Source organism: Zingiber officinale, chromosome 3A, assembly GCF_018446385.1.
Source record: "Zingiber officinale cultivar Zhangliang chromosome 3A, Zo_v1.1, whole genome shotgun sequence".
Classification (NCBI taxonomy): Eukaryota; Viridiplantae; Streptophyta; class Magnoliopsida; order Zingiberales; family Zingiberaceae; genus Zingiber; species Zingiber officinale.
Genome location: NC_055990.1, coordinates 62,601,685 through 62,621,158, shown reverse-complemented (window position 1 = coordinate 62,621,158; position 19,474 = coordinate 62,601,685). Strand labels below are relative to the sequence as shown.

The following is a 19,474-nucleotide window of genomic DNA, read 5'->3' as shown; positions in this document are numbered from 1 at the left end:
ATTATATCTAATAATAATACTCTATTTAATACTGTAAAATTTATATATCTCTGAATTAGATTATCTTAAATATAAAAATTTAATTAATAATTTTACATCTAAAAAGTAAGAAAATTAAATTGTATAAAAATATATTTTATAAAATTAATATTTAATTTGTCAAATAAAAAAATTAAACTACCGTTTTCTATCCAAGTCTAAATGAAAAAAAGGTAATGTATTTTTTTTTTAAATAACGCCAAAGGCCTAAAAAAAAAATTCCGCCTAGGACCTCAAATAGGTTTGAGCCGGCTCTCATATAAGTTTATAGTGCGGTCTATAAATTTATTCAATTTTATTGAGTAGGTAAAAAGATAATATAAAACAACTTAATATGATTTAATTCAATTATAATGGACAATTATTCTACATTTACTAGCAAAGAGAGTTAACGATGGTATATAGTGTGCCATAGCCTGATCTGTTAACTCTCTTTGCTTCCTTGTTTGACGAAGGAAGCACTTAATGCTTTGTCTTTGGCCACGCTATTTAGATTGTATTACTTGTTTTTAGTTAAGTAAAATTGATTTAGAAAGAGAAAAAATCGAAGACTCTTTTCTAGAAATGCCATTTTATTTAGATTTTGATGGATGCAAGCCTTAACTATTTTTTAGTTCAGAGGATTAGAATACGTTCATGAAGATAATACTATAAATAAATAAATGTAAAAAATATTTATAATATCTATTATGCCAAGCATAAAATAAAATTATAATTTAATATCTTAATGGGATGCACCGGGTGTGATAATTAACCCCAAAATAACACTTTGCCACATCTACAACAGTCTCGTCACTGCCCTGTACGTAATTGTTTCAGTTTACAATAATTAAGGATACGGTGGATAATAATTTAGAGAGAAATGCGTGCACGGACGCTGTGCCATCTTACTACATTCTACCCATCCTATAAAATATGAACGTGGGATAAGAAATCTCTATTGTGGCTGAGTAGTTTTTTTATAAAATGACTAACGGATTCAGTATTCAGAGTTATTTGGTATCAGCTACTGAGAATTGAACGACACCTATAAGCACCGCAGCTAGCCTCAACATCTGAGCGAGTGGAGCCATCTCCATATAGATACAGTAGCTTCACAAATGGATGGGAAAGTCAAAATTCTGATACGTTTTTATTTCACCACCCACACCTGCAGTTACGATCACCAATCCAAAGGCTTCCCAGCTTTGTGCTGCTGTTCCTCCGTTGCACAAATCACCATTACATTTAGGGCTCTGCTTATTGGGCGTCATAAGCTCTTCAGGCCAAGTCGCTGTGACCTTATCGTTAAACCAGTTTGAGTTGCCAGTGGCACCATTCTGGTGAGAATTGATGCGTTGGCAAAACTGAGGATCTGAAAGCCGAAGCCTGTCACTTTCTCCTACTGATGCAACATTTGCTTGGTTGTTGGGGCAAGTTCTCGCCATCTTTTGCAAACTGGTGTTTGGCCAAGGAGCAGCCACAGTCACACCCCGACAGTGGAAATATTCGTAGGATTGAGTGGTGGTCGCATCGCCTTTTGTTTGAGAATCATCAAATCTCCATACATAGATGTGAGAATCTTCACTAGCAGATATCACATGTTTCCCGTCGGCTGTTGGGAAGGCTGATATTTGGCTGTTTGTGTTGCGAAAACCTAGGAAAGAAGAGCAACACATGACTCTTAAAAGATAACACACATACAAAGGAATTTCTTTCCAAATGTTTGTGCATTTAATAGCTTTGCAATATAAACAGATTATTATTTAATTAAGAACCACTGAAACTTGGCATTTAAGATGGTGAAGAAACAGTTTCAATCTCCCACCATATCATAAAATAGGACAGATGTATAGTTCCCGGGACACGGTGAGACATGGAATAGTGTAGGAAGGCATCATGTTAAACACACCGTTCACATCACCAGCAACTGCACAAAAGTATCAAAGAGCAATCAGTCTTCATCTGGGCATCCTCTACCTCCTCTCCACTAGGCTAACATGACTAGCCTGTTCCTATCTCTATAGTGTCAACAGAATTTGACACCAACATAGAATCATTGTGATCAGTGATTGAATCTGTTAATTCAAATCCAACTTACAGTTTTGACATTTCAATGGCGGAAGAGAATCTACTAACAATGAAAATTGATGGTCATGCAAATGTAAGCAATGATCATATGATGAGTTAAGAGTTTCATAACATAATTAGCATATGCAAGATTCTGTAGTTGCAATTTTGGCTGAAATTTAGTCATATTTATAGTAAATATACATAATCCATTGGGTGAAATGCTTAGTATGACACAACTTTCATGCTTTTAACTATAATCTGCTATCTAAACTTGAAATATTCATAGATGTATACATGAACTTTCTAATTTAAAACAGTTATAGCTAGAATCAGGGCGGAAAATATTAGAAGCGAAAGGTATTAAACTTAGTAGAATAAAGACAAAAAATATAGAATTTAAGTTTAACAATATTAGATGTAATGAGACAATGATTAAAATAAGAGATAACGAGTTGCCTGGAGCTGAGAGCTTGAAATATTGAGAATCGTTTTTGAAAAAAATGTCTTACATAGAATACAAGCAGGATGGTTAAAATGGAAGAGAGTGTTGGATGTTTTATGTAATCGTAAAATACCTTTAAAACTTAAAGGAAAGTTCTATAAAACTGCAGTTAAACCTACTATGTTATATGGAGTTGAATATTATTGGACTATGACTCGAGCACATGAGCAGAAGATGAGAGTTATAAAGATGAGGATGTTAAGGTAGAGTTGCATCTATTGAGAAAAAATTTTGAGAGACACATTTAAAATGGTACGGGCATGTACTTAGACGATCAATAAATGCTCCACTTGGGCAATGTAAAATTACGACAAACACGTACATCAAACAAGGAAGACCAAAAAAACTTGGTTAGCAACAATAAAAGAAGATAAAATTTATTTTGGTATAAATGATAATATAATAGGAGATAGAGCTTAATGGCGTAAAAGGATCCATATAGCCGAACTCACCTAGTGGGATAAGACTTGGTGGTGGTTGTTGTTGTAATATTCTTAACTACTTTAATAAGCACTAAAATGATTAATACATAACAAAAAGTAGTCATACAACTAACATGCACTTGTATCCCTTAAATTTTCAGTCAGTAAATCACCATAAACATGACCAGTTAACTATCAAATAAAAGCCCCAAACCTCAAGTTTATGGTATGACTGTTGTTATTGCTGACATCATAATATTATCCATTGAAGAATTCAATTTAATATTGAATATAGGCCATGTTTGAACTTAAGCATTTAAAGATAAAATTATCAATTTAATAGAAGAGAAAAGATGTTACGTTGCACCTGTAGATATTATATCTCAATTATTGCAGATTATTGACACAATATTTAGACTAATAAGAAAAAAAAATGAATTGCTTGATTGGCACAAAATGTAATTAATATGAAATAGATGCACAAAGTAAGATGAGTAGAAGTATTAGACTTGAATGAAATATGTGGGGCAAATCCATCTAAACAAAAGGTAATAAATATATTTCAAAAGAATTGTTTTGCTAGATGGACCTGGATAGGAAAGTAATGTATGTATCTCAAGAATAGGATCCTCATTTAGGTCCTTTTGACTATTTAAGAGATTATCATGAAGATCGTAAACATAGTAACACCTCACGAAGCCATATAGAATATATCAAAGAACTTTGGAATCCTAAAACACTGATGAGATAGTGAGATTGTCTTGATACGTGATTAGAAGAGTAAAGCAATCTGTATAAATTTAGCATAGGCATTACTTAGAACTTAACAAAGAACAAGTGAGAGGAACAACACTTGTACCTTTAAGCTTGTGGACCAGTTCATCACCATCAATAATTCGAATTTGCGAATCTGCAGATGTTACTAGTACCTTTGATGGATTTCCAGGGGCAAACTGTTGAATGAAACTGATATGAAAAGTTGGCCATAACTTATTTCAAACTTCAAAACTAAATGAAACCCAGTAAATTCCTTAAGCAATCTATTATCCCACAAAAAGGGGGAAAATACCTGGAAACCAGTGATTTTCTTCTTTCTGTTTTTCAGATCTACTTGACTCTTCTGAATAAGCTTGCTATCTAAAGATGAAGAAATCCAAATTATAAACCACTGGTAAAATTGAAAACGCTAACCAGCTTGCTAAGGGTAAGTTCAAACATAATTATATGAGCGCCCATAGCTTCATACCCGATGCATCATACAAGTGGCAATTTCCCCTATGCGTACCAATTAGAGCACCCTTCAAATGGGAAAAAAATGTGGAAAAAATTAAATACTAAGAACAAACATAAAGTAAATTTAAAATCAAATACTTAGTATAACATGGTACATATACCTGTCCATCAGGCGTATAACAAGCAGCAGTGACCATCTCATGCAAATCTTTCCAATCAATAACTTGCCGATCTGGAATACTCCATATCCTCACCTTGTTGTCGAGGGATCCACTGATGAAATATCGGTCATCAACAGGATTGAACTGGATACATGTCACTGCATAACAATGAAATCCAAACACATGATGACCAAATAAGCAAGTCAACACAACAAGATGCAATTTGAAGAAAAGAGGTAAAATGATAGATTGGTAAACATAATTTGGATTTTACCATATGTACTATGTGAGAATACTTTTAAGCAGGAAGTACTGGACATGTGCCAAAGTCGGACCGTTTTATCCATTGAAGAGGAAAGCAAAAACTGAAATGTAGATAGTGAGATCAGAAATAGTAAATAGTAATGAATGTACAGATTAGTACCTTCTAGAACAAGTACTCCAAAGAAACTAAATAGAAAAAGAGCAAACAAGAACAGTTCAAAAAGTCTGTTGAATGGTGTGGAAAGGAGAGAGATAGAAGCAAAGGAAGAAGGGAGAAACCAAAATAATTTTATACTTCAACCATATGATTACCTCAATAGTGCCATTATAATGGCATTAATAATACCCAATTAGTAAAATATTGCTACAAATAATCAAATATTCATTGTTGCTCTAGCGAAAATAAACTTCACGGAATCCAATTGAAGGCGCGAGTAAATTCAGCCTCTCAACATATGATTTGGTCTAGATCTTAGTCGCTTCCAGTTAACTTCAAGTTAGGGTTCTTTTTTATTTTATTTTATTTTTTGATCTGTTACAGGACCAAGTTGGCATAGGGACAAATGTTTTTAGATACATGCATTATTAATGACATTATTTTAATCAAATTAAAGTACCATTATCCTTCTAAGTACAAAGGCATGGGCATCCCTTCATTGTTCATATATTCAGATATCACAATATATTTAAGCTCAATTAACCAGATTCCTATGGCTGCGAGCATTGCAAATGTTTTTTGATAGTTAAGTCAAATATTTATGTTACACCTACCACCTATATAAATTAGCTACTAGCTGGATGAAACTTGATCTTGATTGATATTGTTTTTCAAGTTTGATTACAAGAAATCCTTGGTTCTGAACCATGAGTTAATAATCATGCATCCACAGTGAGATGTGAGTATTACCTGTATATAGAGAGTATCTTATTATCCTGAACTCCTCCTATTCATTCTTCATTACCAAAGGCCAATTAATAACCAAGACATTTGAATTGAGTTGTGTGATCGAAGATATATTCAAGTGTGTGATTAGATGAAGAGGTATGCTGAATGAAAAGAGCATAAGTCATCAAAACCAAAGAGTCAATGAGTCATCTTGAGAGATGAGAATAAATCCTTAGATATAAGAAGACCAACTATCCCAAGAGGCATCATAAAAGAAAAGAACATCGCCCTCAGCGCATAGCCAAGTTGGTCACCACATGGTAGATTTGCGGAAATGGACAAGGGTCGATTCCTGGAGAAGTCGACGGTAATACCCTCCCATATGGTGGCCTGCTCGATTTCCTGATTTACCTCTCTATAGATAGTAGTGGGGTTGCCCGTGTAGAGCGTTTAGGGTAAGCATATGACTTTTTTGCAAAAAAAGAAATAAAAGAAAATAACATTAGTTTTCAGACAATGAAGTGAAGTGAAAGATTTAAAAAGGCATCCTGAAAGAAAAGAGCAGGTCCTTGGATCTAAGACCAAGGGTGCCAGAGTTGTCCCAATGTGAATCTAAAAAGTCAATGAGACATCTCAAAAGAAAAGGGAATAAATCCTCAAATATACAAAGACCTAGGATCCCAAGAGACGCCCAAAAAAGAAAAAGGACATAACTGGTTAGACCAGGAGTAAAAGATTCAAAGAGGCATCATGAGAGAAAAGAGCAAGTCCTTGGATCTAAAACCAAGTGTCCCAAGAGGTGTCTCAATGTAAAATCAAAGAACCAATGAGACATCTTGAAAGAAAAGGAAATAAATTCTCAGATACAATAAGACCAAGCAACCCAAGAAGCACCCTAAAAGAGGACATAAATTGTCAAACATAAAGTGAAGTGAAGATTCAAAGAGACATAAAAGAGAAAGCCCTCAGATCTAAAGACTAGGGTCCCAAGAGGTATCTTGGAAGGAAAGGATATAAGTCCTTAGACTAGGAGTGAAATCACAGGTGCAAGGAGGCATTCTAAAAGAATTAAGAAAATGATATAAGAAGATCTGTCCCAGGAGGCTTCCTAAAATGAAAGGCACAAGTTCTCAAACATAAAGTGAAGCCAATGATACCAAGTCTTGAAAGAAAGGGCATAAGTCCTTGCACTTAAGAAGAGACTCACAAGAGGCATCACCAAAGTTAAACCCAATTTGAAGCCAAACAAACCAAAGGAGCATCTTGGAGGAGGAAAAAAACATAAGTCCTTGAATCTAATAAGACCACAAGTCTTCAAAGGCATAGCATAAGTCTTAAAGAAATGAAGGGAAACCAAAGGAGACATCTTCAAATAAAAAAAAAAAAACATAAGTTTTCAGATCTATTAAGACCAAGGGCCCAAAAAGGCATCCTAAAAGGAAAAAAAAAAGCGTAAGACCTTTAACCCGGAGTGTAGCTAAAGTCAAAATAAGAAGAGGATAAGTCCTCAGACATGAAGTGAAACCAAAGGCCCAAAGGAAAATAAAAATTAAAGCAAGGGAATGTTTGAAAAATGTGTGAGCTTGAGTCAAGCTTAAAAATAAAAATGAATTCGCAATAAGCAAAGAAATGATATCTTAGTTCAGTTTATATTTGCTGTTAATACACATATTTATTTTTGTTTTATTAATGTAGCCTCTTCATTTTCCTTGAATATTAATCTAAACAAATATGTGAGCATTTCTCATTACCATGTTACAATTATGTAGGAAGTAGTATTTGAAACTTGGAATATGGCATTACATTTTAGTCAAAATTTCTCTAACATATAGCATTTTTTTTTGTAATCCAAGAATCCAGGAGGTGACCAGTCCCATGGAAGTTTCCCATCGACCGCCAAGTAAATCGGGAAGCGGTCGTGGAGGTCATCTAGATGACTAGCATTCTTAGACTGGTAGCATAGTAGACTAATAGTTATTTAACTAATAAATTTTGAGATGACTAAAGAATATAATTCCTTGTATGTTTGGCTTTTACCATGCTTGTATGTTAGGTTTGATATTATGATAAAATTGAAAGTTCAAATTTTGTATTTTCCCTATCAAGCTTAGTATTGCAGGCATTGAGCCATGTATTGTATTGTTGATATCATCCTATATCTAACTACATAGACAAGAATGTCAAGTATTCTTCTATAACCATGAATTGATCTTAACATACATTTGTAATGTATGTCTTGTATCGCTTGATATGGCATGAGATTTAAATCCACCATTTATAGAACATCAAATGAAAGATGTAGTTGACCTTCTACGGCAATCAACAAAAGAAGATTTCTCTAACCTAACCAATATTTTAAATTCCCATCTTTATAGAAAACAAAAGAATGAGTAATTCAATGGCGAAGTCATTTTGATATATATTTTCATCTTAAATAAGACATGTTTCTATATATCAATGTTTCGAACTCTTTGGGCAGACTATATGATTTATTTATTAATCAGTTTTTGTAAGAAAAAAAATCTAATCGTCGATATATGTATCATTATATACCTGCATGCCATATATATGCTATACAGTGACTTCTCTTTAATTATTTACATATGCGATTTAAAACTTTGCCAAACTGACTAACATTATCACAAATTTGAGGCAATACAATTTCAGTAACCACTTTACAAGTCAGTTACCATGTTATAACAAAAAATTTTTTTAATCCCAACTAAATTCACTTCAATCATTCTACATATATACTATTATCTATGAGGTCTGTATTTAATAAATATGGTCAATTAAGTCTATCTTATTGGATATAAATATCCTTTCTTTTAGTTAATAATAGTCTTTTATAGCATCCCCTATCAATATGGCACACTGTAGATTATTGATTCATTCAAGTCATTAAATAGGTACACTTATATTCCTGTGACATAGGTTGGTTAAGGTATTTAAGAATGAAAAATCTACAATTATATATCAAAATTTCAAGCCTAAATTTCAACAAAATACATACATATACACACACAAACATATATTATTTTATAAAATTAACTAAGAAAAGAAAACTGAAAAAAAAAAAATAGGGTAACAATTAGGTGTAACTTCAATAAAGATAAAACAAAGATAAAATAGTGTGGACATGTTCGAGGATGATATAGACTTGCATTGAGTTTAATGGAGAGCCATTCATTCATTCAAGTCATTGTACTGTTGAATTTCTATGACAAATTAACCTTATTGTCATTAATTTTATCCTTTATTAGGCTACACTTATCACCTATAGCACTCTCAACATTGGGCTACACATAGTTGTTCCCAAATGATAATGATGTTACTTTATCTAGTCAACCCACAGGTCCACCAATGTTATAATCCAATAACTATCCACCAGACAGTCTCCATATCAACCTTCTAGGCAGGATTTGTTAACTATCCACTAGATCAAATCTATACAGAAAGTTTGACACAGGTTGCAGAGGTTGGATAAGGCATTTAAGAATGAAAATCTACAATTATATACCAAAGTTGTAACATTCATTCATGACTCCAAACCTAACTTTCAACAAAATACAGGCACATATACATACTCCAATAAAGATAAAATGTGATTAAAATGGTATAGATATGTTCAAGAATAATATATGCTTGCATGGAGTAATGGAGAGCCAATATCCAAATAGTTGAACCTAAAACATGATGATATTTAATTATTTCCTAAGAAAAGAAAAAAGGTACACCAACATAGTGTATCTACAAACTCCATTTTTGGTCATGCTCTAGTAAACCAAATTAGCATAGTTGATACTTCATACCACCATTATGTTATTGGCTGAAACCAGGGTCAAAAGTCACAACGTGATTATACTAAACAAAAAGGCTATGTTTTCCTTTTACAAATGTGATATTGCTAAGCAATAAATGGAAAGCACTTACATCTACTGATTCTCTAGGCCCAATATGATGTGAACATACACTTTCAACCTCGGCAAGAATGCACATAAACTGACCTTAGAAAGAATATGCTGTGCAGGAGATCTAGATCCCACTGCTCTCACTCAAAAAATTGTTGTTTGACATCTAGATTTGTAACTTTTTAAAATATCCGTACTCAAGTTTTGAGTAACACAGCACATAGAGCAAATTGAAAATGTAAAACCTTAGGATCCTCACTTATGGCCTCAATTTCATGATAGAAGCTATTGTTAGTGCAATTTTGCCCTAAATGGTCATGTTCAACCATAGTATTTTTTATTTATTGGGAAAAGTTTTTAAGTTAGGTTTGTCTATGTTTTTAACATGCCCATGAAGTGCAATAATTTGTTCAAAGGTACATTGAGCTCGTGGAGCTTGACTTGGTGGACCGAAGTTAGTGATTGGCTCGATGGCTCAATGTCTGTTGGAAATTGAAGAAGAATGGTATGAGACATCCAAGGAGCCACAGGATGAGAAGCATCGAGATGATAACTTTGACAAGATCTGGAATAGTGGACTACATAGGTGAATGAGTGAAGAATGTTCCGAGGATCGAGTCGAAGACATGGTGAATTTGATGGACCAAGGACTTGAAGGAAGATAATCACTTGGGCAAAGCGAAACTACATCAACTCTAAAGTAGCAGGAGGAGGCAAACTACAAAGGTTGACGAGTGAAGAATGACACATGGAACAAGCTGAAGGCTTGGTGCATTCAAGAGACTTACGAACTGGTGGCCTTGCAAGTAAAGTAGAGTCGTAAAAGTAAACTCTTAAGTGTTTTGTGAAAGTCAAGAGATGTGTTATTTAGTTTCATGTAATTCTCGACTTAACCAATGACTCAACCATTAGATTGATCTAGTCAACTCCTTAGTTGACTCTAAGCTTTGAACAGAACAATCTATTCACACATGAGTCAACTAGGCCAATCAAGTCCTTAGTTTACTCAGCACACTAATCAACTGACCATATTTTAGTCTGGCCATATTTCACTTACGTGATAAAGTGGCTCAAGTGACTGCAGTTAGCACAAGTCTATGGAGTTGTTACCTGTCAACTGAAGTTAATGTGAGCCAATTGAGAGTCTGTTGCCAAACACTGAGCTGAAATGATGAAGAAACTAAGAAGTGGTTCGATTGACTATTCCACTGAAGATTAGAAAAGTGGAGGTTGAATGAAGATAACTTATAGGACCAAGGAGAGCCATTAACTTGTTCTATTTTATAACCTAATCCTTGTAATTGTCTTACTTGCCTCGACTTGTATTTCTATTCTTGTAAGAGGTTTCTACACTTTGAGAAGCATTCATGAAGGAAAAAAGATAATGAAGATTCAGGAGTGATTCACTAAAGAGACATAACCTATAGAGTAGGAACCAGTGGATCCAAACCACATGAACTCAGTCTGTTAGCAATAATCTTATGTTTCGTATTTCCACTGGATTAATGTCTAATTGAGCTTGCTAAGTATTAACAAGAATAAAGAATAAAAGAAACATATTTCCAGATCATGTATTATTCATCTCTGCTTCTAGCCATCCAGTGCATTGCCCTCATCAGTCCTAACAGCTACATAATCACATTACAGCTTTTCACTTAGTTTTCAGTCGACTTGTAACTTTGTTCAACTTTAGATAACCCATGAAAGAACTAGAAGATACTTCGGAAGGTTCAAACTGAAACTGGCAAACCTCAGAACCCTACACATCTATATTGAACTGATTTTGAATTTCGATTCCATTGTAGAAGTTACAAAATCACATGACGTTTTTTTAACCAAGTTCATCAGTGTGCCTGTAACTACATTCAACTTTAGATCTCCTATGAAATAATTAAACGATATTATGGTAGGAGTAAACGGAAACTAAAAACCTTCAGAATCCTGAACTTATATTAATGAACTAATTTGGAATCTCAGTTCCATCACAGAAACTACCAAGTCAGATCTACCGTACCAGATTTGACAGTAGTGACTGTAACCCCATTCAACTTAAGATATCCCGAGAATGAATTAGAAGATGTTCAGGCAATAATCCTTAGATTATTTTCTGTCTATGAAAAGTAAAACCTTGTATTCACACGATCCAGAGTACAAAGAGGCACCAAATTTCCTCTGTATGTAGAAATCTAACCAAATAAATTGAAGGCATACCTGAGATGTCGACCAAGATAGATCAAGTACATCACCTAAGTGACCTCTGAAACAACACACAGGCTTTTCAGACAGAGCAACGATATGCGCTGGTACCTTCAAAGGGTGAGAACATACAGATTTCTTACTGCACCTAACCTTTGCTCTTCTCTGCTTATCCCATTGATTTCTGTCAGCGCTGGCCAAAGTGGATGTCATCTCTGGTGAGGCTACATCATTAGCCAAATTGCCAAATCTGTCAACCTCTAAGACCTCCCACACACGAATGGCACAGTCCTCGCCTCCACTGGCCAAATACTGCCCATCCAAGCTGAATCTAATGCTCCAGATGGACCCATTATGCGCCTGGATTTCCTGGGTCATGCACAAACCACTGAGCTCCTTCTGAGACTTCCCATATTGCCGGACTCTTATTCTCTCAGGGCAATGATTTAGGCCGTTTAAACCATCAAGGTTATCATTGGTAGCCGAGCTGGATCTCCCTCCCATCTCGGATGAACTATCTTTGTCATCGCCACGCTTGCGGTCGCAGTTGTGCCCTCTAGCCACCATGTTCTCGGCGACATTCTTGATGCTTCTAAGCCAACTTCCCCTTTTTTTCCATCTCCATCCTCCAGCAGACCTTCTGACAACAACAGAACCCCCACTACCAGAACTACGGGAATCGCCGCCACTGCTGTCAGTGGCATCCTCCACGCTCTGCCGTTTCATCAGCTCTTGAACTATGGGGGACTTCCCAATGCACATATCGAACTCCTCCATAGTAAGCTGCCGTCCTGTTCCGACTTCTCTGACAGTGTTCGACATCCGATCCTCTTGTAACTCCTTCACCACGAACTCCCTCCCGTCGTCTAGATTCTTGATCACGAAACGCGAGTCACTGGGAACGACTCCCCCCTCGATCGGAAGAATGCCTTTGGAAGCATCGGGGATACGGAATCTAACGCCGAGAGGAGGCTTGGAGGGGACCTGCCGCTGTTGGCACAGCGATTTGCTCGCGGAGCCGTCGCATCCGGGCCAGGCCACTCCAGATGAGGAGGATGGGGAAGATATTTTACAGGAGGCGGCGTCAGATCTTCGGGGTCGAGAGAGCGCGGGATCGCCGGAGAGGCCGAGATGGCGGAGTAGGCGTCGGCGGCGCTCCTCGACTGAGGCCGGTTCGGAGAACCAGACATCGAGAGAGCGCAGAGGGGGGAGACGCAGGCGTCCGACGCGGCGACGGTGACCTCCGGTGTAGGATTCGTCGTCGGAGGCGGAGACGGAGCCGGAATTGGAGCAGGAGGAGAGGATCCGGTCCAAGGACTCGTAGAATTTCTCCTCCCCCGAGTCTTCCTCCGGAAGATTTCTCGTCGTCGAGGTCATGGCCGCAAATGAGGTCACCGGGGGGAACGGAGAAGGGAGCGGTTTTTATAGAATGGAAAGGGAAGGATGGGGAAGGGGGTCAAGGGGATCGAAGACCGATGGGATTTGATATGTTGTTGCAGGCAGCTGTTGCCTTTGTTACTGGTGCTGGTGCGTGAGAGAGAGAGAGAGAGAGTGGTGCGGTTGTAGGGTATGCGTATACGTATGCAGAACTACAGTGCTCGAGTAAATGTGTAATCAAATTGGATAAGCCCATACTCCATTCATGCGGGACTGCTGGCTGCTGCCGCTACTTCATCAATCATCGTGTCATGTCTTTTGATTTATTTTTTTTTATATGGTAAATGTTTAACCATAATTTATGAAAAGAAAGGGAGTCGTTGAAAGTGTCATAATTAATATAAAATCTTAAATGAATATTGATGACAAATTTAATACATCGTCAAATTAACTACTGACTAAAGGTTGAGTTGAATAGCCTTTTTAATCCGAGGTAAAATACTGAGAATTGGTGGAATTAGTAGTTCTATTATCCAGAAAAATATGAAGAGTAAATTAATGGCCAAGCATTGAACTCATACATCAACGGTTCGTTCAGTATTACAAATACTAGGGATATATTTAAAAATTATGTCAGTATTTTAGGTGGATTGTTATATCAAAAGTCTTTTGTCTTTGTTGATAGGTACAGATATAAAAAAAATAATATGAAACTATAATATCTAGTTCTTTTAGAGTTGATCCTACGAATATGAAAAAAAGGTAAATATACATATACAATTAAAAATATATGGTCGAGAAGTTAACCCCAGATAATAACACTCTGAGGATCAAACATTGGACTTCTCATCTATGAAATCATACACCCCCAACTACATTATGCTCAAGGGACACAAGTATAGGTATAGAGTTTTGCTTAACACTTGTGAATAACTTCTAGCATATTGAGTCTAGTTTTAAGTACTGAGACTCATGTTTCAAGTAGTACATTTCGTGTACTGCCTCAAATCGTATGAACAATAGAAATTGTGATTTTAAAGATTTGTTCTAAGTAAACATTACAACATTGCTTCTTATAAAGTTTGTAAGTTCCTCTTTTTAGTATAAAGGGATAAAATCCACATACAAAATAGAACGTATTATCAATTCCTTCCTTAAGTAACCCATTCACGACGACATGTTCATTGATGAGATATTAAATCTATTAAGTTATGTGATATAAATTAGTGTTACACTAGGTCACAATCTTCTAGTATGATTCTTCTAAGTCGGTTAAATCATTATGACAAAAGATGATTTACACCATATTTTTCAACTAATCTATAAGGATGTTGAAGAAATGAGTTGACTAATATATAATCTGAACAAGAAGCTACTTCGTCCATGTCATCAACTGATATTATAGAATAAATAGAAGATGTATCAGATGTATCTGACTATACTTCTACTAAGTCAAGATTTGTATAATTTACTAATTTGGCTTCTCTGTTATATAGATTTTTTTTTATTGGGGCATACAGAGGATAAGTGTCTAGGTTCATTCATGCAAACATGTTATGGTATTAACAAAAGTTTTCTTTGATTTGAGAATTTTCTAACATATTTTATTTGCTAAGATAAGGCTTTTTAGCTCTGCTGTTCCTAAGATAGTTGTTTTCTTTAGTTTGTATTTTGGTGTAGGAGTTATAGGTTTTCTCCTTATATGTTGACGTTGAGATAGTTGTTTTCTTTAGTTTGTATTTTGGTGTAGGAGTTATAGGTTTTCTCCTTATATGTTGACGTTGATTTGTAGACCTGTATTGCTAGGGTATATAAATCCGGCTATAGAAACCACATTATTAGTTTTTTTTATTATTTTTATATTTGAATGTAAATACATTTTTCTTTAAATTTAGTCAGGATATGTTATACCCTCATTCCTATGCTATCATAGAGTGTTGGCATACGTAAGTTAGTCTATGACTTATGTATTTTTTTTTCCTAAGACTCCAGCAAATAGCTTACTAAATAATTTTTCTCCTAAAGTAGGGTTGCAATAATTACTTATATTGCAGTTAAGGCTAAAAAGTTATTACATAATGGTTTAACATAATTCCAACTAAAGAGTTGGAGATGTTCTAAATTTTACATGGCTTCTTTTTGTCGTATGTCTAACCTCATGTTTGCATCCCTAGTTGTTAAAAGTTTATGAATAACATAACAAAAATTTAAGGTTATTGCCCTATGAGGTAATTCTGGTGACTTCTTTTGGAAAGTTTAATTTAAAGTCTTCTCAGGTGACTCTGGTTACATCGCCTAAGTAATTTTTACCTACGCAGATCTTAGCATCTCAAGTTTTTATATCAAGTTCATGTTTAGCTTGGTAATCTCATTTTACGAAGACTATTCATTGTTCTAAATAAGTGTCATACAACTGAGAATCTCATTTGCGTCTTTGGCAAAGAAAGTTACCTCTAGTGGCCTTCATTTTCCAATAGTTCTAACTAAAGGATTATTGTTAATATATGGATTGATTCTTCTTCTAAGAGGATGTCCTTGTTCATAATACATAGTTCCCATAGTACTTTCTGACATTTTTTACTGTATATAGTAGAAGTAGTTATAGATTCTCTAGCATTCATCAAGCATTTTGTTGATGCTGGGAGACTTATAATATCATCTTCAAAATTTTTAGTTATTATATTTCTATCTTGATCGAAATATAATATCCAATTATGGTTTAAATTTTTATGTTTCTTGTCAACGCTTCAAGTTCTTCTAAGTTGTCCTCTATTAGATAAATCGCAACTTTAGATGGTATATATACATATTCATCTAAATCTCCAAAGGAACTTATTACTTCATCTGATTTGTTCATTAAGTTGAAGGGATACACCTCAGTACTAGCTTGTTTAATTTTGTTCTTTTATATTAGTCTTAGATGTTTTATTTATATTTTTCTAAGTATGCTGACAGGGTCATCATCTTGTCAAAGTATGAGATTTAAGTTATCTTCTAAACCTTCTTCATTTTGGTACATGCTTGATATCTCGATAATCTAACAGCTATTTTATCATTTCTATCCTTGGTAGTAAAAGATGGAATCTGCCACTCCAGCGGCCCCACACGGTCGGCCTCATGACTATTTATGAGGAGGTAAATCGTGAAATTATAGTTGATCAGTGTGGGGGAGGATTTATTTTTTCCTCGACTTTGCTGAAATTAGAACCCTTGCCCTATGGTAGTAACTTTACCTCACACTAGCCAACTCAACCCTACTCCGAGAGCTTTGTCATTTCTATCCTTATACATTATAAAAGTTCTTGATCTTAGTGTTGCTTTTGTTAGGGTCAATTTCTAGCTAGAGAGGGGGGGGGGGGGGGGGGGGAATAGCTCATCGCACGCTCGTTGCTTGCTCCTTGAAGATTTGCAGCGGAATAAAACTAGAAGTAACTCTCCAATGCTAACACAAAGGATTTATTTGGTATCCACCTCAAGAAGAGGTGACTAATCCAAGGATCCAGTCCTCACACACACATCCACTAATAAAACTCTCATTCTCGATAACTACCGGAGGTGGAGAAATCTTGTAGAATCTCCTCTCAATAATATGCACTCAAACAAGAAGAAAATGTAAGAACTGTAATAGAACTAATTATGCTAAAACAGTAATATTTAATTGCACTAATAAACGACGAGCATGCAATAAACTTTAATAACAGTAAAGGGTTTAAGAAATGTGTATCTCCGGTCGAAGCGTCGGACGTGCCGACTGTCTTTAGAGAATTGATTGCCGCCCACGGTGCACCGCACTCGGACTCAACCTCAAATCGCAAACCAAGCCTCAGAACTCGGAACAAGGGGAGAGAAGAAGAAGCAGAAGGCAGAAGAAATGCTTTGCTTCGGTGTGTTTTCAGAAGGAACGGAGGAAGTGTATTTATACACTTCGAAACAGTGCAGAGGAAGGGACGCACTTCCTCTTCTCACGCGCGGATGCGTTGTATCGCATCCTCATACGACGCGCTCCGCGCGGATGCGTTTTCCTCACGCGGACCAGAAACGAGACCAAACCAGAAACCAAACTGGTTTGGTTCAGACTGAACCAAACCAGCAAAAACAGATCGGGCCGCCCATGAGCGCAAGGCCCACGGGCTGGGGATTTGCACCCCCCCTGCGCGCGTTAATCGCGCACGTGACGCCCGGTTTATGGATTTCCGGCTCGAACCCCCCAAATCCACTCGATTTGGGCTTGGCCCGCGCATGCGTGTAGGTCTTCTTATTATTGCTAAGCAAGGATGGAAGGGCTTCATATATAAGCCCTTCCAAGCTTCTCCACTTAGCAATGTGGGACTAAAAACCACTACAAAAATTGCTTTGAATTTAAAACAAAACTCAACAGAAAATACATAAATGTATAAATAAAAACCTTTTCTTGTTGCTCTTGTTGATGTAGATCACCTCTTGACTCTTGGAAGTGCACCATCACTTATCCCCAAGAAGCTTCAAGAACTGGCGAAAAGATCGTCGGAGAGGATCGTGTGAACCGGGGAAGAAGTGTTGCAGAGAAGAAGCTCGCCAACGGCTATATACTTCGCGCTTCTAGGGCTCCCAATCGATTGTGCACTAAAACAAAAATGACTTTCCACAGCGCATCATCAACGACACGTGGTTAAAGCATGCCGTTAATAATAGTTTTTACGGCGTGCCCAATTATGTGCACTGCGGATAGTATAATATTTATATAAACTATGACTTGCCAAAATAAGTGTGTTGTCAATAAATTTTTCTACGACATACAATATGTGCTGTTAAAATTTAATATTAACAGCGTGCAGAGCGTGTTGTTAATAGTTATTGTTAGACCCTGTGGTAGTTTTGATATGATCAACCAAGTTGGTTAGGTCCTGCTGTGTTTGATCCCTGTGTCTGAGTGGTATCAGAGCCTGATCACCTCAGAAGGACTAATCGCCAACTGAAGCATTACGATCAAGACGATGGCCGGAGCGAACATCCATCTCCCGAAGTTCGACGGAGATTTCGCTATATGGAAGCGAAAAATCGAGGTATTCTTCAAAATCGAGTTCGATATCTTACTAACAATGAAATACGATTTTGTAGCTCCTAAAGACAAAGAAGAGTTCCAATGGACGAAGAAGGAGCATGCGGATTTCGTGGCGAACGGAAAAGCTGAGTTTCACTTGCTCAGCGTTCTTCCGCCCCAAGAGGTAAGTCGGATCGGAAGCTACGACTCCGCAAAAGACCTCTGGGAGAAATTCCCACGAAGGCACCTCGGAAGCAAAGCTAGCGAGGCGCGACATTCTTCGAACACAACTAACGAATCTCCGAATGAACACCGGCGAGAAGGTAGCGCAACTCCAAGCACGGATCAAGGAGCTGATAACACAACTGACGAATCTCGGCGAAATGGTAACGAACCGAGACTCCATCCGATACGCGCTCAATGCCTTCCCGAGGACTCCGGAATGGGCGTCCTTAGTAGATGCTTACTACATCTCTAAGGACCTTGAGGTAAGTACCTTAGAAAGTTTGTTTTCTACCTTTGAACTTCACGAGTCTCGGATTGCAGAGCCTAAAGAAGTAGTGAAGTCAAACCTCGACGTCGCCCTACAAGCAAGGAGGGACGATCCCGATTCCGATTCCGAAGCTTCAATCGACGAATCCGAAGCGGTACTACTGGTAAGACGGTTTAATAAATTTGTAAATTCTAACAAATTTAGATTGCAGTCGAAAAAGCTCCAGCGAAAGAAAAGAAGAAGGACATATCAAAGATGACTGTCCAAAACTGAAGAGCAAAAGTAAGGAAAGGAGCAAGAAGCCCACTCGACCCAAACACAATCTAAAGGCCACGTGGGATGATTCGTCACCTCCGACTCCGAAGTCGAAGAATTCTCGGGACTAACACTGATGGCCAACCATCAGCTAGAAGAAACGTCCAGCTCAGAAATGAGCATAGATGAAGGGGGAGGAAAAACAGAAGGAGAAAGCAATGATGAAGGGGGAGCATCGCAAGATGAGGTAAGTAAGGTATATGCCCTAAACTCTAAACAGTCTTTTGAGTTTATTAAAGCTTTGTCTAAAGAATTAGATCAATTAGAAAATGAAAATGAAAATGAAAATTTAAAATCTAAAAATAAAAATCTAAGATTAGAAATTGAGAAATTAAGAAATAATACATGTTTAAATAGATTTCCAAATTCAAAAATTAAAGTTTATGAAAAATTGAACTGGTACATTAGAAATCATCATGGTCAACTTAGAAGAATACCAAAAAATTATGTACCCCCTAAGTATTTGAATAACCCGGTAGGTAGGAACCTCTATTGGGTTCCAAAATCTGTGCTTAATTAATTTTTCAAAAATTAAAAGCTTAGTGAGAAAATTAAACATTAAAATTCTTTATGGAAGCTTTGTCTAAGGAAGTGGTTGTTGCT

At 36.5% G+C, this 19,474-nt stretch overlaps 1 protein-coding gene across 2 annotated transcripts; it reads right to left on the bottom strand.

Annotated features, from left to right (window-relative positions):
• Positions 1-816: 816 nt before the first annotated feature.
• LOC122051952 (WD repeat-containing protein 44-like) lies at positions 817-13,225 on the bottom strand. Of its 2 annotated transcripts, none has more exons than XM_042613315.1 (7): positions 11,682-13,224; positions 4,684-4,774; positions 4,410-4,567; positions 4,262-4,313; positions 4,085-4,152; positions 3,875-3,968; positions 817-1,675 (listed from the first exon to the last, which is right to left on the bottom strand). In XM_042613315.1, exons 1-7 carry the CDS (start codon positions 13,041-13,043, stop codon positions 1,134-1,136), a joined length of 2,367 nt encoding a protein of 788 aa, XP_042469249.1. In that variant the 5' UTR covers positions 13,044-13,224; the 3' UTR covers positions 817-1,133. The 2 variants fall into 2 exon arrangements, with proteins under 2 accessions (XP_042469249.1, XP_042469250.1); XM_042613316.1 differs by lacking the exon at positions 817-1,675 and adding an exon at positions 1,702-1,948 and having other exon boundaries at positions 11,682-13,225.
• Positions 13,226-19,474: the final 6,249 nt, after the last annotated feature.